The sequence below is a fragment of the Crocodylus porosus genome, unplaced genomic scaffold, assembly GCF_001723895.1.
Source record: "Crocodylus porosus isolate Cpor-Errol unplaced genomic scaffold, CroPor_comp1, whole genome shotgun sequence".
NCBI lineage: Eukaryota > Metazoa > Chordata > Crocodylia > Crocodylidae > Crocodylus > Crocodylus porosus.
The window spans coordinates 50,041,720-50,061,671 of NW_017728907.1; the positions used below are offsets into that span (position 1 = coordinate 50,041,720).

The following is a 19,952-nucleotide window of genomic DNA, read 5'->3' on the forward strand; positions in this document are numbered from 1 at the left end:
CACGCTACCTCCTTGATTCGTGGCTGCAGATTCAGCTGGGTTGGGGAGATAACTGTACATGCTGAGCTCCTTTTCTTTGCCTGCTGGTTTTGCTCAGGGGGTGGCACCTGATTCAGACCTTTCCCAGTGATAAAGTTCACCTTTGCTTTCACGTTATTACCACCTCAATGCAATCCACCATAGGTGATCAGATGCCTTAGGCGAAGAGGTGGGAAGGTGTCCTTCCTCTTCCTTCATGCCCATGCACAGTAGACCCTTTCTCCTCTACAGACCAGTTTAGATGATGTTGCTCAGGAAGGACTTCACATCTCCACAAGAAATTTTAGCACGGAGCAGAGAAGCTGTTTCATTTTTCTTTCTCCTGGACTGAGCACGCATCTCAGCTGTTCTCATGCATGCAGCTCATACAGCTGGCTTCATAAAACAGCAGTAAAACTATATTGGGATACAGTGACGATAAACCTGGCCTTTCCCTCCATGTGCGTCATCCTTCCAGCCACATATAAGTCCCCCTTTAATCTCTTCGCTACTATTAGCCACATCATTCTCTGAATTTGGCAGCAGGATTCAGCCAGGTGGGCTTAACTGCTTGTGTGCCAGATGTTTGATAGCCCATCCTAGGGACCTGAAGGATGTTGAGCATGCACTTGATTTACATGCAATCAGGGCTCTCATCCAGCTCTTCCCTAGGAGGTAACATCTTTTCTTTTAAGGTTTAAGGAACTTCAGACCACTTTTCCCCACCAATACCTTTAATTATTAAGCCTTTCCGTACTTCTTGGTTCCATCTCAGATTGAAAGTGAACCTGCTGCGGTGCTAGGAGAGAGGTCCTTTTCAAGGATATTCCCGGTCAGTTTGGGAGGGGACAGGTAGCACTGGCAATTTCAGACCAAATCCCAAGCATCCTTCATAGTTGCTGAAGCCTCCTTAAATCCTTTGGGAAGAGGCCTGTTCCCATCAGGTACCTAGGCCAAGTTTGCTAGACTCCGGGGGTCTCTTTCCCCCCCTCCCCATCAAGTACAGAGGTCTCAAGACTGGCCATGGGAGATGCCCCTACTGCCCCAGGGCACATTCATGAGCTTATTTCTGAGTTTGGCATGCACAAGCAGTAGGTGGGGTGCCTGTAAGACAGCCCCCATTGTATTTGCAGTGTAGATGCCTTCTTAGCATGTATGCAACACAGATGTCTCCTTAAACTTTGAATAGGGTAAATATCTAAGGGTCATGGCTGAGGGTCCATTAGCACCACTGGGTGCGACTGCAGGTGACGGAGATGTCCCTGAGCTGGCTTTAAAGTAAATGGTCCAAGCGCCGACAGAAACAGAGCTGCAGCAGCCCACAGCTCGGCATATTGGCTGACTGCCCACGTACTGATGCAGCTCTTCTGGCGTGCTTTTCAGCCCACGCTGCCGTCAGCCGGCATGAAGCGAGCTTGGGGCTATCTACGCAAGCTGCAGTCAGCGCAGGGACTGGGGTGCGTGCCTACTCTAAACCCTGAGCTTCTCAGCCTCTTACTCCTCAGGTCTCACCCAGGCAAAACCTTTATTCAAGCTAAAGGCATGCTCTAGGGACCAGCCCCTAGGCTGTTCCTGTGCACAGCTGTCCAAAACAGATTTAGCAAGGGACAGCTGCTGGCTCCGGTGCTTCCAAGATTTGACACTGAGGTGGTGGCAGGGAGGAGAAATGCTTTTCTCAGCTCCTTTTATCACACCCCTGGCTGTAGTATCTTCTAGCCCTCAATCTTGGACTTGCATTTGCCCTCACAACACCCCTGTGTGCTAGCAGGAGGCACGGAGTCAGACTGAATCCGAGATTCGGAGATGGATCGTGGGAGTTAGGTCCAAAATGCCCATTCACGCTCCGCTCGGGGACCCCCCGCAGCTGTTAGCTCGTCCCAAACTTTAGTATTGACCGAGCACATTGCTCCATCCCAGCTGACGCCTTCTCCAACCTGTTAATTATTAAAGGGAAGTAATGAAGGAAAACGTGCCCCAAAGTCCAGCGTGAGAGAGAGGTAATCAGCAGCGCGTTCACAGCCATGAGCCAGCCCACCCCGATTGCCACGGAGCTGCCCAGCCATCCCGAGAAGACCTTGACCATCGGGGCTATAGACATCGTGGTCGTCGTCATTTACTTCGTCTTTGTCCTTGCCGTCGGGATATGGGTGAGTTCAGGAGCTGAACGGTTGCTTCAGTCTATAAACAAAAAAAGAGAGCGAGCGAGCGCATTTAATCAGCTCTATGCCTCTCTTGTGTACAAAGGTACTTGCTTAGAAATGCCTTGTCTCTATTTGTGCATGCTGTGTATGTCAGGCCAGAAGGAGTGGGCCTTCCCCAGATCTGTGGGGGGTCGAGATGTTTCCAGGAGCTTTCCCTCACCCCATGCACCTTTCAAGGGGGTAATCCGGCTGCCATCCTTGCCAATCTCTGCACGCTAGATTTATTCAGTGGGTGGTTTGCACCCACCCGTAGGTTCATTATCACTGCCAGCCTTGATAAGGAACCTATAATGGAGTGGAGACAAGAGGCCTGATGCCGTATGGGAAATCTGGGTTACTTGGAGGGAGCGAGAAGAGAAATGGGCTGAATGGGAACTCTCTTATTTCCCTTCCCATGGCCTAGTTGGCGGAGGGGCACGGTGATCTTGCTGGGGAAGCCCCAACACGCACACTCGTCGGAAGGTCATTGCACACATGCAGAAGCCTCTTTAATCCATCCAGTGGTAGCAACTACCCAGCCGGGCCACCTGGTTATGTGTGGGGAGAAGCAGTCTGTAAAAGCCTGGGTCAAACCTTTAGGCTTCTCCATGCACGGGTGGCTGCCCTGCTGCGCATACAGCCTCGGAGCAGTGCTGGCTTTTTGAGGACTTCAGGGTCTGGTATTGTGCCAACCTGTGAGAGCGTCTGCCAGGGTTGGGTGAGACTTGAGGAGCCCTTACCTTGTATTGACAGGAAGCACTTCTACACCCACTGCCCAGCAACGCTGGCTGAACATATGTAGGAGACACCCTGCAGCTTTCGTGGGGGTGGTGAAGAAATCATCTCACCTATGATGGGAAACCTTGAAAGAATCAACCCTCCCAAGGCCCAAACCCTGCCCTCATCCACCCTTAGGGTGGGGAGGCTCCAGTTTACCCCACTACAATCCTGTGCCCCAACCGGGGTTTTCCGAGATGGTGAGATCCCTGACATCACAGAAATGGATGCAATGGCACGTGGAGTTTCATTACGCCAGACTGGTACATCAATACATTAACTCCCCCTTTTTTTGAATCATCATCATCGTCACCTGTGAATGGCATCTCAAAGCCACTTATTAAACCTTCCCAAAGCAGAGTCACGGCGATGTCCCGGATGGGGAGCGTCTGTCAACTCCAGCAGCACCTGGGAAGGGTAGAAGGGGGATGACTGGCACGCTGCTGGCAGGACGACTTGAAGGTCCCGGGGTCGACTAGATGGAGGTGGGGTCTATGTTTTGGATAGGGACAGGGCGGAAAGCATTTAACGCCCTTCTGTATTTCAGTCGTCTGTACGGGCAAGTCGGGGGACTGTCGGAGGCTATTTCCTGGCTGGCCGGTCCATGACGTGGGGGCCGGTGAGTCTGATGCATTATTTGTTGCTGTTGTTCTCAAAAGGTGTTTTAACTGAACCTAATCACTAGACAGAGAGGTTTGGAGACAGACCTAGCAAGGGCAGTCCCTCCACCATAGATCTGCGTAGTTGAGCTACAGCCATGTTTTGAAAAAGCTTCTTGTATATTGTACAAGTCTTGCAGATTGCATGTCTGCGCCAAACGGTCCGCAGCCCTGAGCTACTAGGTATAAAAGGACAGTTCAGTCTCCTGCCCCTTTCTTGGCTGGAGGGCTCATAGCGACACCTGAGGAAGACCCACCTGCTCACTAGCAGCGAGATTGAAAACCTCTGCTTGCTCAGTTCACGTATGGTTGCAGCCCCGCCAGGAGAGCGGTCAAAGAGGCAGGAGCGTGCAGCACAGTCAAAAGCGCTTAGAGACTCAACCAAAAAGGATCCCACAGTACGGCCCTTCATCTCTGCGCTCTCTGTACAGGGTAAAAGTCTCCATTATGGACTAACTGGCTGAGGATTAAAACTCAGCTCCAAACCACAGAAATATAAATCTCTGGAATGATTCACTAGGAAGGAATAAACTTACTGAAGGGCACATTTTCTTGGGAAAGAAAGGCACATATAAAAATAATTTAAAGTTTTAAAGGAATAAAAGTGTCACAGGAATAAATACCCTTTTCACCCTATCACAAAATATACAGCTGTATATCTCTCCGGTGAGTCATTGGGAACGGCATACAGTTTTCAACCAAAACTTTTTTTTCTCTGGGTGTACACTGCTTATAAATCCTCTAGGCTAAAATTTCAGCCTCTTCCATCAGAGACTCATACATATATATAAAACCTGTTATTCCGTTAATGTGCTTTGTGCTCCTGTTTCTCCCGAGTGACGTTTAGGGAAGAGCTTGGGCCAATGTTTCTCTAACTAGAAGGTGGAAGATTTAAAAGAAGTTAAAAGGAAACAGGCTTTTTTTCCCCCAGCATCCTCAGTGTTTTTATTTCTCCTTGCATCTGGAGACCACATCACGCCAGGAGGTCACACAGTCAGAAAGCAGGCAAGGGGGCTAGCGAGGTTCTCCTGACTCACTGCCTGGCTTTGAGCAAGGGCCTTAAATCAAAAGCCTCTGCTTTCTCCTGCTCCTGCTTTTGGATCCTCAGCCTGAGATGCCATGGGTGCAACCCTGCCATGGGTTTCAGTCTCAGAAGTGTTGAGCACCCATTGATTTCAGTAGTGGCATGCTCCCGTCTAAGTCAGCCCTGCAACAATCATAGACTCGTAGAAAAAGAGGGTCACATCTAGTCCAACCCCCTGATCAAAGCCAGACCATCTCCAGCTACATCATCCCAACTGTTGTTGCATCCAGCGGTGGTACAATACAGTCCTGTCCCCTCTCATGGAGCTCCTTATGAGGCTAAACAGTCCCATCTAGCTACCAGCACGGGCTGAAGGCAACGGGGCAGTTATGTTCTCTCTCCTTCAAGGTATCAATGGGCATGTCTACACATGCATTTAAGCGTGCCTAGATTGAATGTGCCTTAGCTTAAGGAGCATTAAGCAGGTTTAGGCACACATCTACATGTGCAGGCATTAAAGTGCATTAACGCTGTGTGTGTACCAACTCGGGACTAAAGCTGGTACACACACACACAGTTAGTCCCAAGTCAGTCTTCACACACGGTGTTAGCATGCTGTAACGCGTCTACATTCGCTAATGCACTTTAACTACGTAAGCCTAAATTTGATACCTGTATTTTCAGGTGTCAAATTTTGGCGTGAATAGCTTAAATTCTCCATTTTTAAAGCACATTAAGGGTGCGCATATGTAGACACGCGTCCTTAATGCACATTATTTAGGCTAACGCACATTCAGTCAGCACGTGTAAACGCGCCCAGTGTTGAGTTACAAAACTCTAACTGGTTTGGGTCTGGAGTGCCAAAGTGGGTTTTCACATCCTACCAGAGCTGCTGAGATCAGACAAAATCTTAATACCTCACCAGTTTAACGAAGGGGTAGCCCAAGCAACATTTCCAGCTGGTGACAGGTTTGGGTTTTTTTCTTCTTCAACCCAATATGAGAAACTCGAGTGCCCATTCCCAAAATTCCCATCCCACAGCCAGGTGCCTTTGACATTGGAAATGTAGCAGAGAGTTTACAGTCAGGCTCTGAAGCCTTATTCAGGACATAACTTACATGTGGCCCAAATTTTCCAGAGGCACTGAGCTTACTATCTCCCTGACTAAGGTGAGGGTTACAGGTGTCCTAAAAGTAGATGGATACCCATACCTCATTATAGATTTAGGTGCCTGACTCCAGGCAGCCAAAGTTCAAGATTTTGGCCAAAGCCTTTTGCTTTTTTATACTACTTGCAGTCCAAAGTTAAGTCCACTGAAGCCACTGGATGAATTTAGGGTGGAATCAATCTTAGTGCTTGTCTTATATGAAGCAGTGAAGTAGTCTGGGGATTTATAGCCTACTAACTACTCTATACTAACTCCCCATGGGGAGTCACTCCACTTTGAAAGCAGAGTAAGATACCTTGCTCTGAAAGTGTCCATAGGAGGAGTGAGTGTAGAGATGCCAGCATGCTGTGAATTCACACTGCTGTACAGGAATAACTTAGGTGGCCATACTGTAAGTGAAGTCAGAGTCAGGCCTATACACCGAGCCTCTCACTGACCATTTGGGTGCATCTTCCTTGAGTCTGATAATGTTGCTCCTGATTTCCATGGGTGTAATCAAGAGTATAATGCAGAAAACTCATCTTTGCTTTTACCAGGGACTGGAATAGGGTCTGAGCAGGTCTCCAACTTGCGGGGTCAAATGGACACCATGCCTTGAGCCTACTGACAAGCTGTGGCACCCACAGACCACCCTTTCCATGACTCACAGATGCTTTTTTGTAGGGAGGTAGTGTTGCTTGCAGGTTGGACATAAATGCAGTGAGAATAAATGCAAATAATAACGGGGCTGTGTCAGTGCTATGCATCTCCTGTATACATCTGATCCAGCTGGATGTACGTATTAGAGAAGGCATTTGCATTTCTTGGGAGGCACTGTGTTTACCCAAGATATGAGCTCCCATTACAGCTGCCAGATTTTTAATCAGCAGTTTACTTAGAGGGAAAAGCAAAGCTTCTGGCAGTGTTCATCCGGCCAAGGCTGCTGGCTTCATGCAATATTCATATTTTAACTAGCTTGGAAGGTGAGAAGTGGGTCAAACTCCATTACTCTTTGCTCACAGCTCAGCACCACCGTATTGTCGAGATCTGCTGCTCTGGCAATCTGTGGCTGGAAAGCAAACTTTCCCTCGGAGGGAAGCCAAGGCTTTGGAGACCCAGGGCCAGAGTCCTCCTTTGGGTAAATCCATGGAAGTCAACCAAAGCCCAGGTTGGATTTCAGCCTTGCTGAAGTTTTGTCCCAAATGGAAGTGGTGGTTAGCCACCTTAGTCTCAGGTTAGGCAGAAAGCAGAGCAGGGTTCACCTTGGGGACTAACTTGTTTGAAGAGGCATGAGCTTTTGTAAGCTCCAGCCTACTTCAGATGCTATGAATGGACTTCTGTTGTATCTGACAAAGCAGGCTGGAGACCAGAGAAGTGCATGGATGAGTTAGTCTACAAGGTGCTACCCTGCCTGGCCTTCTGCCAAATGACAGTGGTCATTAAAGCTGAAGGTGGTCTGTCCTGGGTGAAGAGCCCTGGACCTTGCTTTCATCCAGTTAAGAGAGCATCACGCCCTGATCTGCATGGTGTTAAAATTAACCGGGACATTAGCATTTCCCAGACAACCACAGTTTTCTTTCCGTGGGTTTCTGGACCGGCACGTACCAAGGGTCACCTGTTTCTTTAAGCCCTGCTCCACATTCCTTGCAAATAGTCATTTCTTGAGCAGGCGAGGGGCTCACGTGGGTGACCAGGAATGTAAATATTTGCCTATAGACAAGCACTGGGTTTCTTTCAGGTTATAAATGCACCCCCAGTGGCTCTCATGGAAATTGCTGACTCTTAAACACAGCCCCTTTTGCTTTTGAGCAAAACCAAAGGTTAATGCTCTACATCATGGTTCCTCAACCTGTGGTACGTGTACCCCTGGGGGTACGCGAGACACAGGCAGGGGGTACACAGGTACCCCAACGCTCTCTCTCTCGCCCTCTTTTCCTCTCAAAACTATCGCAAAACATTTGGTGCAATTAAAAAATTGAATTCCCCAGTAATAATTTGGTGTTCAGCCATCCTAGCTTTGGCCAGCATCACCTCAAGTTGTGCACCCCTGGTATACTAGGTTGCAACCCTACCCACACCGGAGCAGACATCTGTCATAGCACGGCCTTATATGCACAGCCCTTCTTCCAACATATGGCACCCATTAGTCTGGAAATATAAAATCTCCTGGAAAATTGAATGTTGGGGCACTTATTAACATTTTCAGAAGTTAGGGGGTACTTGCTACTTCAGAGGCTGAGAAACACGACTCTACATGGTACTTCCAGAACCAGGCAGGGAAATGGCATGTTTTGGTCCCGGTCAAGACTGAGGCTGCAAATGGCCGGGGAGGCCTGTTTGGTTTGTGCAACAGCTGCAAAATGACTCTTTGTACTCGTGCCCCTTGGGTTATCTGTCCGGAAACATGAAGGCCCGCCACTTCTCTGATGCCAGGAGATAAGGACCCCAATGAAGACGTAAGGCCACTGCCCCGTGGATGTGACGTTGGCTCATCCTAGTGCTGACCGCAGGTGCTTTGGCCCCAGTTAGGGCCTGATTCTATGACTATGGTGCCTCCTGATTAGCATGGAGGTGGTGCAGAATCAGGCCCCTGGTCCCGAACGCGATGGCAATAATGATAAACAGTGCATTTGAGCCAAGTCATGGAGCCCAAGCACTTCAGCGGCTGTCAAGCCTCCTTTCGTCTAGGCCAGACCAGACCTACCGTGTACAAAGAGACTGGATGCTTCTTTCCCGGATCCGGTAATTTGGCAGGAGTGTCAAACCTGAGTGCTCAGAGCTCAAAGAGCCAGGCCCTTGAGAGTCACAAGATTTTCTTTAAAATAACAAGATTAAAGATACAGGGCTTCTTTTCTTTTGGTCTTTGTTTCAAGGCTGAGCTTTTAGGGACCTCCTGAGCTCTTCTGCTTCCCCTTCTTCTGGCTGAGATTTTGCCCTCTCTCACAGTAGGGTGGCTCAAACACCCACGGCACCGTCCCCCAGCTATGGGGTTTCCATGGGACAGAGGAGCACGCACAGATTGGACTGGCAATGGGGTAGGGAGGGAGGGTTTAAAGGTGCAGTTTGCTCCCTCTTCCCTTCCCAAACACTGCAGAGCTGATGCTGGAACGGGAGTCGCAGGCGGGGACTATGGGATCCTTGCTGGGGCTGGAGGAATCTTAGTTTTTGCTAAATTAATTGCATCAGAGCCTCCCAAACAAGGACCCATTTGGAGGTGATAAATGGGAAAGGATTTCAAGGAGCAGAAGCAAGAGCCCACAGGATGGGTGGTGTTAGAGGTGGGCACGACAGCCTGCATCGGTACTTAGGGAGGGGGATATTCAATGCCAAAGGAGATTCATTGCTTCCCTATTAATGGAGCGCCGGCAGAGCTGAGTTAGCCATGAGCAGGGCCCACTGTGATGTATGTGCGTACCTTGTGTAAAGGAAGCAGTGCTTGTTTCACATGGCCCCGATCCTGAGTTGTTCTCAGTCCTGATCACCAGGGATCCCATTTTTCTCTGATAAAAAAAAAAAATAAATTAAAAAACCTTCAAATTTTGGATTTTAAAAAGTAACCCTCGAACTCAGTTTTCCATGATTAAAGTGAAACCCTGCTGTGCATATATCTAGCTATTAGTGGAGTTTCATTTTAATCACCAAAAAATAAATGGATTTGGGGTTACTTGTTTTCATCTGAAAATGGGATTTTTTTTTTTGATTTTTTTTTAAATGGAGAAAAGTAGGATCCCTGCACTCATCACTCTGCCTGCCTATGGAAATGCTGCTGCATCTCTCACTGTCACATCTAAGCCCCTGGTTCAGTCTCCAGGATTTCCAGAGGAATCTCCCCAGTAGCCCCCTTGCCCCGGGAAGGGCTTGGGTGTCTGCTGCTTTGAAGCTGCTTGAAGTGCCTCTTTTCTGTGCCACCCCTTGCGTTTCAGATCGGAGCATCTCTGATGTCAAGCAACGTGGGCAGCGGGCTGTTCATCGGCCTGGCAGGCACGGGGGCGGCCGGGGGTCTTGCTGTCGGGGGCTTCGAGTGGAACGTAAGTACTGAGACTGGGAAGACGTCACCGTTTACAGACACCATGCATATTTGGTTCATGAATCCGTTATTAGCCGGCACATCCATTCCCAGTGCGTAAACTCATGATTCAGGCCTGTAGCACTTCAGAGGTCACCTGAAATGCAGCCAGGCTTTGAAAAGATGACAACATTTGGATTTTCTTTTTACCTTCTGCTTGCTGAGCCTCTAAGGGACGCTTGAGTCATGCGGTTCTTTTTTTCTCCGCCACCATAAAGACAAGAGACTTTACAAATAATAATAATAAAAAAAAAAGGGGGCCCTGAGAAGCTCACATAAATCACAGGATTCCTGGATTTGGGGCTTTATGGAAAGGAACAAATGTCATGACATTGACTCATGAATGCTGACAGCTTTGTAGTACAATTTCTGAGCTGTTTGCCACCCTGGTGTCAGCCTGGGCCTATTCCTCTCCAAGTAAAGCCAGCTCGAATAGTGCCATTGCACCAGCACTTGGCATTTTTAGCACAGTGCAAGGGGCTAGACATGAGTCTGCAGCAGATCCCTATAGGGTATATCAGTCTTATAATGCAAACTCTGCTATTCCATTATAGGGCCGTCCGTGAGCCGAGACGACGCGTGCTGCCCCGGGGGCAGGCACACAGTCAAGCAGCGTCTATTTTCAAGGCATCCCTTTGTTTTAAAGGAACTGAAATCACCCATAAGCCCACTCTGTGGGGCCCACGTTCAGACAGGACCCATTGATGCAGCTATATTTTAAGTGGGTCCTTTTTGGGGTGGTTATATAGGGATGTGAAGAGTGTAGTCTGAGATCCAGAGCAAATATGACTCCATGTCCACGTTGTCATGTCGGATTCAGATTAGCAAGGTCATGGTCTGGGTCAGGGTGTGTTTGCTCAGCTCAGGTGGGCATATCTCACCTAATCCCGTCCCGTCCATGCCAGGAGCCTCAGGCACTGGGTCCACTTTGGTCAGGCCTGTTCTTTGTCTGTGACACATTTCAGTTTTGGGGAATGTCGTTTCGTCTTAGTAGTCTTTTAGGTGGTCTTCGAATGAAGTGGGATAGGTGAGACTAGACGATCTAACAGTCACATCTGGCCTTAACATCTCCAGGTGTGAAATGATGACGTTGGCCACACTGGCTGGATTTTAAAGAAGCAGGCTGTGGGGGACCACAAGTTCTGGATTCATAGAGGTTAGGGGCTGCAAGGGACCGGGTCCAGCCCCCCTGCACTTGGGCAAAGAAGACTGCTGGGGTTAGATGACTTAGACCTCCCAAAAGACATTACAAATAATCCCTTGCATGCTGGAGCTTCGCTTCTCCTTGCTCTGCCGCAAACAGGGCAAAAAACCAGTTACCCCCGGTCTGCTGTCCTGAAAGTGAGGGTTTTGCTGTCACTTCTATTTCTGTTCCTCAGAAAGATCCTGTAGCTTCAGCATCCTTGTCTCCTAATCGGGCTGTACGGTGTGGCAAAGCAATGAGATGCTCAAAGGCACCTGTAGGTCAGTCGGCTCTATGCCACCAGCATCGGTGCCACAGGTACCAAAGCTCACCAAATGCTCCTTGTACAGAGCTGGGGCAGCAACGTGGGACTCTGCCAGGGAGGCAGGGGAGAGACACAGGAGCCGACGTGCTAGAAAACGAGAAATGTGGGGATTAGGAGAGATCTCCGAAGGCTTGTAGTTCTGCTGAGAGCTGTATTCACCATGCTGTCATTCATCTGTCCCCACTTTGTCGTCCAAGGGTAACCCTCCAAAAATGCTAGTGCATCCCAGAGCCTTCATTCCCTTTCTGCCTGAGAGAGGCTGCCTCTCCATGCTTTCTGCTGCTGTGTGTTGCAGGCAAAGGGGGTTTTCCCTTGAGTTTAATCATAAGCCTTTATTTTCTTCCCTATTGCCAGGCTACCTGGGCACTGCTGGCCCTTGGCTGGATTTTTGTGCCCGTCTACATTGCTGCCGGTGTCGTCACCATGCCCGAATACTTGAGGAAGAGATTTGGAGGACAGAGGATTCAAATCTACATGTCCGTGTTGTCCCTCATTCTCTATATATTCACCAAGATATCAGTATGTATCCTATGGGGGAGCAGCTCTTGCTGTAGCTGCTGCAGTGGGAACCGTGCAAGGATCCTGCGCTTAAATATCGTGCAAAGCTAATCTTCAGATATGGTCATTTCCATGAACTTTTTTCTCAGCTGAAATTTTTCATTGCAAAATTTAATGTTAAGGACACAGCTAGTTGCCTTTCTCTTCCCCTCTGAGATGGTTTCCACTGTTGGCACCTGTAAGAGGGACAGGAAATATCTTCTACCTTGGGGGTGAGTTGAGGAGCAGTGCTAGTTGCATGCTGTTAGCATTATAGGACCTGCAGGGAAACATCAGCTCTGAGCATTTGCTGTCATTTTACTTTGCAAAGAGAGGAGCAGAGTCTCTGCCCAGGGTCTGAGCAGTTATTATCAATGCACTTGGAGGGAAGACAGTCTCAGACAACTCTCATGCACAGGAAGAGCTCATTATTCAGGGGACTAGAGAGCCCAATGCCCATCTTTTGTTCCCAAGTCACTGTTGTACGTGTAGCCCAGGGCAGTAGTAATTAAGGACCTGCTCCTCTTGAAATTTGGGGTCTGTGGGTATTTGACCACCTAGTCCCCATGGCAGCACTGGTGAAGTGGGTGAGGGTGGATCATTAGTGGGAGAAGGCGGTACAGCCAGGGTTCAAATGACACTTTCGCTCTGGGAGGGTCTGCAAAAATTAAAAAATTGAGCTGTGCACCACAATGCCTTAATAAAATCAGAGACCCCCTGCCCCAAGGTTATGATTTTCAAATCTTACAGAGGGGTTTTCATCTCAAAATCCAGCCCTGAGCTCCTCCATAATTCAAGCCCTGGGTACAGCTTCTGCCTGCACCACAGGTAGAGAAAGAGCTTCGGTCTCGCGGGCCGTTGTTCTCTAAAATCCAAAGTTTTGCTTTGTGGGATTCGGCTGGGTCGCTCCTTAGAGCCAGGAGGAGCTCACAGTCACCTCCCCCAGCAGACCTAGCACTAATAGGCTCAAAGCCACCATTATCCCCTTGTTTGACCTGTGGCAGGTTAGGGCATTATGTCCTGTAGTTAAGTCAGGGTTGACTTGGCTAATAGGTTAGATAATGGATGTGTATGGGATGGTTTGAATAGGCATAAGCCTACCATAGGCAAGGGGTCAGACTCTGGCATGACCACAGGTCATCTAGATGACCACAGTTGGACTCGATGACTGCTGGAGGTCCCTCCAGCCCTGCTTTTCTATGAAATCCAGGTTGAGAAGGACACAAGGAACATCTGAGTTGCTGTGCGGCCTCGAGGGAAGCCAGGTTTTCAGTCCTCAGATCGGTTGTTCAGCCTTAGTCTATTTGGTTGCCTTCCCCTGCTGAAGGTAGCTCACCCGTGTCTGATGGGAGAGCCTGGTTTACTTTATAGGCCTCCGAGGTGCTCTCTGTAAAAGAAGCACCTTTGTTTGCAGAGCGCTTATGTAGCGGCTGGCCAGCCAGCGGGAGGCTCGGTTATGAGGGGAATTTTTCTCTCCGTGCTTCCTGCCCAAACATTGTTTAATAACTTTGCTGCTCAGCTCCACGCTCCTTGTGCTTGCCAAGAAGAGTGCAGATCAGGGTGACGGATGATGTCAAAGGACTGGCAGGGCACAGATACACTTATCGTTGCATTTCCTGCCGGGAAGTCAAAGCTCACAATACATTATGTAAAGGTAGTGCCGTACCACCTGGCCAGAACCACTTAGTATGACGCAGGGTGTGCAGCCCCGGAGGTCGAAAGGATGCTTGATATGAAGATGATTATTTGGGATGTAGAAAGCCCTGGGTCTTTATCATCCCGTTTGGTCTCTGCTGCATGGCAAGAGGTGAACGGCGTTCCCTGCAAAATGACTTACTGCTTTCTTTCAGATTTACTCTCTCTCGCACGTAAAACCCTTTCCCACTTGTTATGTGTCGCCTTCTGCCTTCGCGATGGCCGTGTCTGAATTAGAGCTGTATTGTTCTCCCTCTGTCCTTGTTCGCCGTCTCCTGTGAATAGACCTAAATAAATCAGGTGCCGCGAGGTTGCTACGAGCAGAGGTCAGATCCTCAACGGGCATCCTTTTTTGCAATCGGTGCAGCTGCCCTTATTTATACCCGTGTGCAGACTGAAAAGTCAAGAGCAGTAAGTCAGCCTGGGTCTTTCAGGCTGCGTCCATTGCTCTGACCTGCGAAGTCTCCCACGCGCCGATGCAAATGACCCCTTCTCCTTCCAAACTCCCCGTCTAGCAGCATGAACTCAGTCACAACCCTCAAGTCTCCAGCTCTGGAAACTGTCCCCTCTTCTCCAGGGCATCTTGCTGTTGCCTTTGCATCCTTTTGTTGCCCTTCCCAAGGCCGTGAGTCTTCTCCCACTGATGCCTGCCCTATGTAGTGTTCCTGGTGGCCCCCCTAGACTTGGTAAGGGACAAGCCTGCCCTGCCCTTAGACATTTTCAATGCTTTCTCCTATTGCAGAGGGGAGAGGATTTCTTCCTGTTCCTGGGCTGGGTACAAAGAGATTCTTCAAGACTGACGCTTTTTACTGCTCCGGTCACCATTTCTGTTTCCCCCATTTCTTGTCCTTATTCCCTTCTCTTCTACCTTTCAGTCTCCCATACTCTGCTCCCTTCTCGTGGCCCATCTGGAGGATTTTTGAGCCATCAAGATGATATCAGAAGTACTAATGAGAGCAAGTAGCCCCAAGGTCAAACTCTTTTTGCTTTTACTTCCAGACAGATATTTTCTCTGGGGCATTATTCATCCAAATATCCCTGGGCTGGAACCTTTACCTGTCAACGGTGGTCTTGCTGGCAGTGACGGCTGTCTACACGATTGCTGGTAATGATGATACTTTAAAAGAAATGTCCCAATCTGAAGAATAATGGATTCCCTACGCCCAGGTGCTTGGGTCCTGTCTAGGTACTTGCTTTTGACTCGGAAGCCCACTGAAGTCAATGAAAAGACTTCATTTGACTTAATTAATGGAGCAAGCCCCTGTTGATCAGCTGAATGTTTCCAGCTTCTTAGCAAGGCAGTGTTAGGGCTCAAATATGCCTCCATGTGGCAGGACTGAAGAGAGGAGGGGTTGTGTTTCCTGGGCAGCAGCCTATGAACAAAGCAAACCCTAATGATATCTGCCTGACTTTTGCCCAGATGGCTGAGAAACCCTTTTCTTGCACAAGCTTTGAGGATGGGTTGCTTGTCAGGATCCTGGACTGTGACTCAGGAGGTGTAGGTACAACCTCCTAGGTGTTGTATCCACTCATGGTGTGTAAGTGGACAAGTGACTTGATTTGTGCATTGGTCCCACCTCTATACAACAGGGATAATACCCTGGTACTTCACAAGGGACCGGCGATTGTGAAGTGCTCAAGGGCAATACAGGCATGGAAATCACCGGTGTTGTCTTCTCCTGGCAGCTCCTTTCTGGAGTCGCAGGACTGAGGCCAAGCTCTGCGAAGCGAGGAACCCACCAGCTGGCTGGTTTTGCAAATAAAAGTGACCAGTAGACACTGTCATTTGTGATTCTCCCAACAGGCGGTTTAACAGCTGTTATGTACACGGACGCCCTGCAGACTGTGATCATGGTGATAGGAGCGCTGGTGCTCACGTTCATAGGTACGAAGAACAAGAGATGGTGTTACCTGCCATCCAACTCTTAATATGAGCCTAACAGGGCACTTGTCCCACCTCTTTCACCCAGAAATGGGCCTTAAATAATAATATCAAGAAGCCCTGGTTCCTGGCTCCTCGCCAATCCACTTCCAGCCAGTTGAGTCTCATCCCTGATTTATGCCCAAATCCAGATTTTAATTGAATGAGGCACTAAGCACCTTCCACTCCTTTGGCACCCATGGTGAGCTGATGGTTTGGCACAATTTCACTCATGCCCCCTGTAGCTCCAGGATACCCCGGACATTTGCCAGCCTCCCTTGCTTTCCTTCATTGACTTTGGGGGAGTTACTGTGCATTTACATGGGCATATCGGAGAACAATCCTGAACCGCGGCACTTTGAGCGCTTTGCTCTATGCCTCTCCGGCCAACAGGAACCCAAGTGCCGTCGTCTTTGGTTTCATGTCTTTCTGCCTCGGGTATTCATGAACTTTATGATCAGAGATTTGGGTTCTCACAGCATGTTATTGCCAAGCTGGGTGCAGGTGACCACCATGAGGGAGGTCAGTAGCAATGGTGTAGCCTCTCCCCAAATGCACGGCCGGCTGCAGAAACCCAAATTCTCCGGCTGGAGGCTTCCGCCCTTCCGCACAGCCCCAGGGGTGAGAGGAAGGAGGGAGGGAAGAGGTAGGAAGAGAGGAGAAAACAGAAGCAAAGTAAGGCAGAGCTAATGAAAATGCCCACAGATATAAATGACTGGCCCCTTCTTCCACAGGGTTTGAAAAAATCGGCTGGTATGAAGGACTCAAAGAGCAATACAGCACAGCGATCCCCAGTGTCACCGTCCCAAACACGACGTGCCACCTCCCGCGCCCGGATGCCTTCCACATGCTCAGGGACCCTATCACTGGGGACATCCCTTGGCCTGGCCTGATATTCGGCCTCTCGGTGCTGGCCCTTTGGTGCTGGTGCACGGACCAGGTAAAGTCCATCCCACGCACTCGCTCCTTCCCCCAGTGCTTCACTGCGATGTCATTTCCATGCCACATCATGGGTTACAGAAGCAGTGAAATGATGCTTGATGGGGGTGGGGTGGCATCTTTGGGGTGGGGGGCGGTCTTTAATAGGCCACCACAACACGTGCCTCAGTTTCCCCATCTGTAGCCCAGAAGTAAAAACGCCCCTTTTTGTCAAATGCTTTGAAAGCCACACATGGAAAGCACTGTAAGACATGCCGTGTTTTATGGGGCCACAAATCAGATTAACTTTGCAGTGCCTCTGCAGCTGACCTGGTCACGGGCTAGGAATCTAGCGTGACATTTATTAAGCAAATAAGCCGCCCAGGTGATGCGAAAAAGCCAGGCAAACTGGGTTCGTTCCTTCGCAGCCCCTTCTCAGTGGTAAAGGTAGGGAACGCCGCACTGTGTGCTGTATCACGCCTGACCCTAAGCTCTTGTCCAGTGCCGGTGGGTGCATGGTTAAACACCCGATGTCTTTCATTCAAGAGCTGGCTGCATTTCAGGGGATGAGGAAATGATTCCTGTGAGGGTAAAAGAGTAATTTCCCCAGCTTCATAGTCAGTCCGCGCACCATTCAGGGATGGCAGCAATAGTAAACTGAACGACAGGTCTGCTGTTCAGGAGAGCCTTGCTGTGGCGTTGCAAAGTGCCCTGGGGCTCTCCAGGACACACGACCGCTCACAACGCAAGGGGTTTTCCTCTCCTTTTTCTCTCCACAGGGTTTTCTTTTAATGCTTTCCCTTTTCCCACTGATTCAGGTGATCGTCCAAAGGTCCCTCTCCGCCAAGAGCATCTCTCATGCGAAGGGTGGATCGGTGCTGGCAGGCTATTTGAAAATACTCCCTATGTTTTTCATTGTCATGCCGGGTATGATCAGCAGAGCCCTCTACCCAGGTAAGGCTGCTTTCCCCACTTGCATACTCCACCCATGGGTTATGAATATGATTTCCTTGTGCGGGAGCCTCCGATGGATGCAAAACCATTCGACGTTAGAAGCCCAGACTCAGGGGCACCGTGCACAAAACACCCCCTGCCAACTAGCATTTCCATACATAGATGGAAACCCCCAGACCCTACCTCCCCCTAAGAGTTTGGGCCACTTCTCCTACAGCTGTGGCCCCAGCACTAAGTGCATGGGCCACAGTGCCATCTCGTGGGCACTGCTTTTACCTACCAGGAGGCAGCCGGAAATGTGTTTCGAACCACTGGTCAGAGGCTCTCTTGCTATGTGACGTCCTGGTTTTGGGTCCGTTCTGTGCAAAGTTTGCAAAAGGCTACTGTGAGGTGGAGATCTGAAATAACCCTTGCCCGCCCCTCCAGCTATTGTCCTGATTTATTTGAAACACCCAAGGGATCAAGAATTAGCTCTTCCCTGTGTATGTCTTCTAGAGGAAATGGACGTGTTACAATTGGCTTGGGGTTTTTTCCCCCCTCCTGTCTGCTACAGATGACGTGGGATGTGTGGACCCGAAAATCTGTGAAAAGGTCTGCGGAGCAAAAGTGGGTTGTTCTAACATCGCCTACCCAAAGCTGGTGATGGAGCTCATGCCCATAGGTGAGGAAGCTTTGCTGCTCTGGCTGTGGCCAAATGTGCACACTCAAGTACTGTGCAACGGTAGTCTTTTCTGTTATAAATACAAGGAACTAATTTGCTACCAATATAAGCTGGGTTGTAGAAACAAATTAAAAGATAGCAATGCTTTCATTACACAGCAAAAGTATCTGTGTGGGTTTATAATATAGATATCCATTTATATCCATGTGGGTTTGATTATACAGGTATCCATTTATATGCATGTGGGTTTGATTATACAGATAGCTGGATAAATAAAACTAGATGGGTTGGTATTGAGATGGTAAGTGTTCACTGTAACCGCTCAAAAGGCACAAAATACCATCAGAGTTTAAAAAAAAAGCCACAAACATTTTTTGCAGCGAATCTTTTCAGTTTTTATATAGTAATGACATATTAAAATATCATAGAATTATTAAATGGCATTGATAACACATTAGTGCTAATAGTAATTAATAACAGAGCATTATGGAAGTCCTCTAATGTGTTTTATGAACTATTTTAATAGAATATCAATGCATGGTTGGCATATTTGACCTATATGTGATGTGTATTGATGGGTATAATATGGTAGATCAAGTAGTGCAGGTAAAAGGAGTAGATGGAGTGAAGCGGGGATTTCTGTTAAGATTTAGGTCTCCGATTTTAAATGCAGAATCCGCAGTTATTGTTCGCCCTTCTAATTAACTCTGCTTTGTGAAGGGGATGCACAGTATTTGCAGGTTGCCAAATTCTGAGTTTGCTATCACCAGGTGACTTAGCATTATGAGTTATTTGAAGCAGGTCTTACGAGCCGGCCTTTAAAAATGAGTGTTGCTGCTCCGCAGTCTTTCAGGGTCCCACAATGACAAGCGTTCATCTGAGCCCATTTCAGCTGGACCTGGTGGGAGAACAGCAGTGTAAAAAACACTGAATTAGAATAAATAAATGCATGGGCAGCACTGTAAACTCTGCAGTAGGAGCGTGAAGGCCGAAACTCTGTACCCGACTGTCATTCCCGGTTTTCCAGGACTCCGGGGTCTGATGATCGCTGTGATGATGGCAGCCCTCATGAGCTCCCTCACCTCCATCTTCAACAGCAGCAGCACGCTCTTCGCCATCGATATCTGGCAGAGGGTCCGCAAGAAGGCTTCAGAGCAGGAGCTCATGATTGTCGGCAGGTCCTCGCCCTTCCACGTGGCTTTGCTGAGAGCTGTTCTGGCCGAGCACATTTGTCTTGTCCTTGTCTGTTCTGATTAGCGTTTAAACTCTCTAGACCATCCTGAGCCAGACTCTCGGAGAAAGCTGAGAAACCCAGAGCATGTCAGTAAGGAGAGTAGGCTCCAAAAAAGATGGTTTTGTTTCCCAGCCTGTACCCGGTGGGGATTTGACTGCAGAGCAGGTTGAACCCATCACGGATGCAGATCATGTATTACTGTCTGGTCTCTAACCATGACATAAGGACCTGCCTTAACTCTCGCGGGGGGTTGTGGCTCTCTCTATAGGCAGCCTTTCACTATACAGCAGGTTGAACCCATCAGGGATGCAGATTGTTTATTGTTACCTGGTCTCTAAACTTGACCTAAGGGCCTGTCTTAACTCTTGAGGGGGTCGTGGCTCTCTCTCTAGGCAGACTTTGGCATTGCGTTACGTCAGGGTAGGAGGGCAGTGCTCCAGCTAACAGCTGGAAACGGCAGCCTGTCCTCCAGTGATCAGCCTTTCATTGGAAACCACCAATATTAAGAAAGCCCCGTGGGCTAAGTGAAGGATATGGAGTGAGCGGTCGCATATCCCATCCCTGCAGTGCATCGAGGTGGAAGGTATCAACTGCTTTAGAGTACTTGGCAGCACAGCCTAACAGAAAGGACAAAACGAAGGAGGATCTTGGAT

At 48.9% G+C, this 19,952-nt stretch overlaps 1 protein-coding gene across 1 annotated transcript in view; it reads left to right on the forward strand.

The window, feature by feature from the left end:
• Nucleotides 1-1,986: 1,986 nt before the first annotated feature.
• Nucleotides 1,987-19,952, forward strand: part of SLC5A9 (solute carrier family 5 member 9) — a 31,711-nt gene continuing 13,745 nt past the window's right edge. Inside the window, exons 1-10 of the mRNA XM_019531386.1 lie at nucleotides 1,987-2,165; nucleotides 3,523-3,594; nucleotides 9,729-9,833; nucleotides 11,734-11,898; nucleotides 14,611-14,716; nucleotides 15,416-15,496; nucleotides 16,267-16,472; nucleotides 17,269-17,404; nucleotides 17,958-18,065; nucleotides 19,093-19,243. Of these exons, the coding sequence (XP_019386931.1) occupies nucleotides 2,040-2,165; nucleotides 3,523-3,594; nucleotides 9,729-9,833; nucleotides 11,734-11,898; nucleotides 14,611-14,716; nucleotides 15,416-15,496; nucleotides 16,267-16,472; nucleotides 17,269-17,404; nucleotides 17,958-18,065; nucleotides 19,093-19,243 (1,256 nt within the window). The 5' untranslated portion in view covers nucleotides 1,987-2,039. The remainder of the gene's footprint in view (nucleotides 2,166-3,522; nucleotides 3,595-9,728; nucleotides 9,834-11,733; nucleotides 11,899-14,610; nucleotides 14,717-15,415; nucleotides 15,497-16,266; nucleotides 16,473-17,268; nucleotides 17,405-17,957; nucleotides 18,066-19,092; nucleotides 19,244-19,952) is intronic.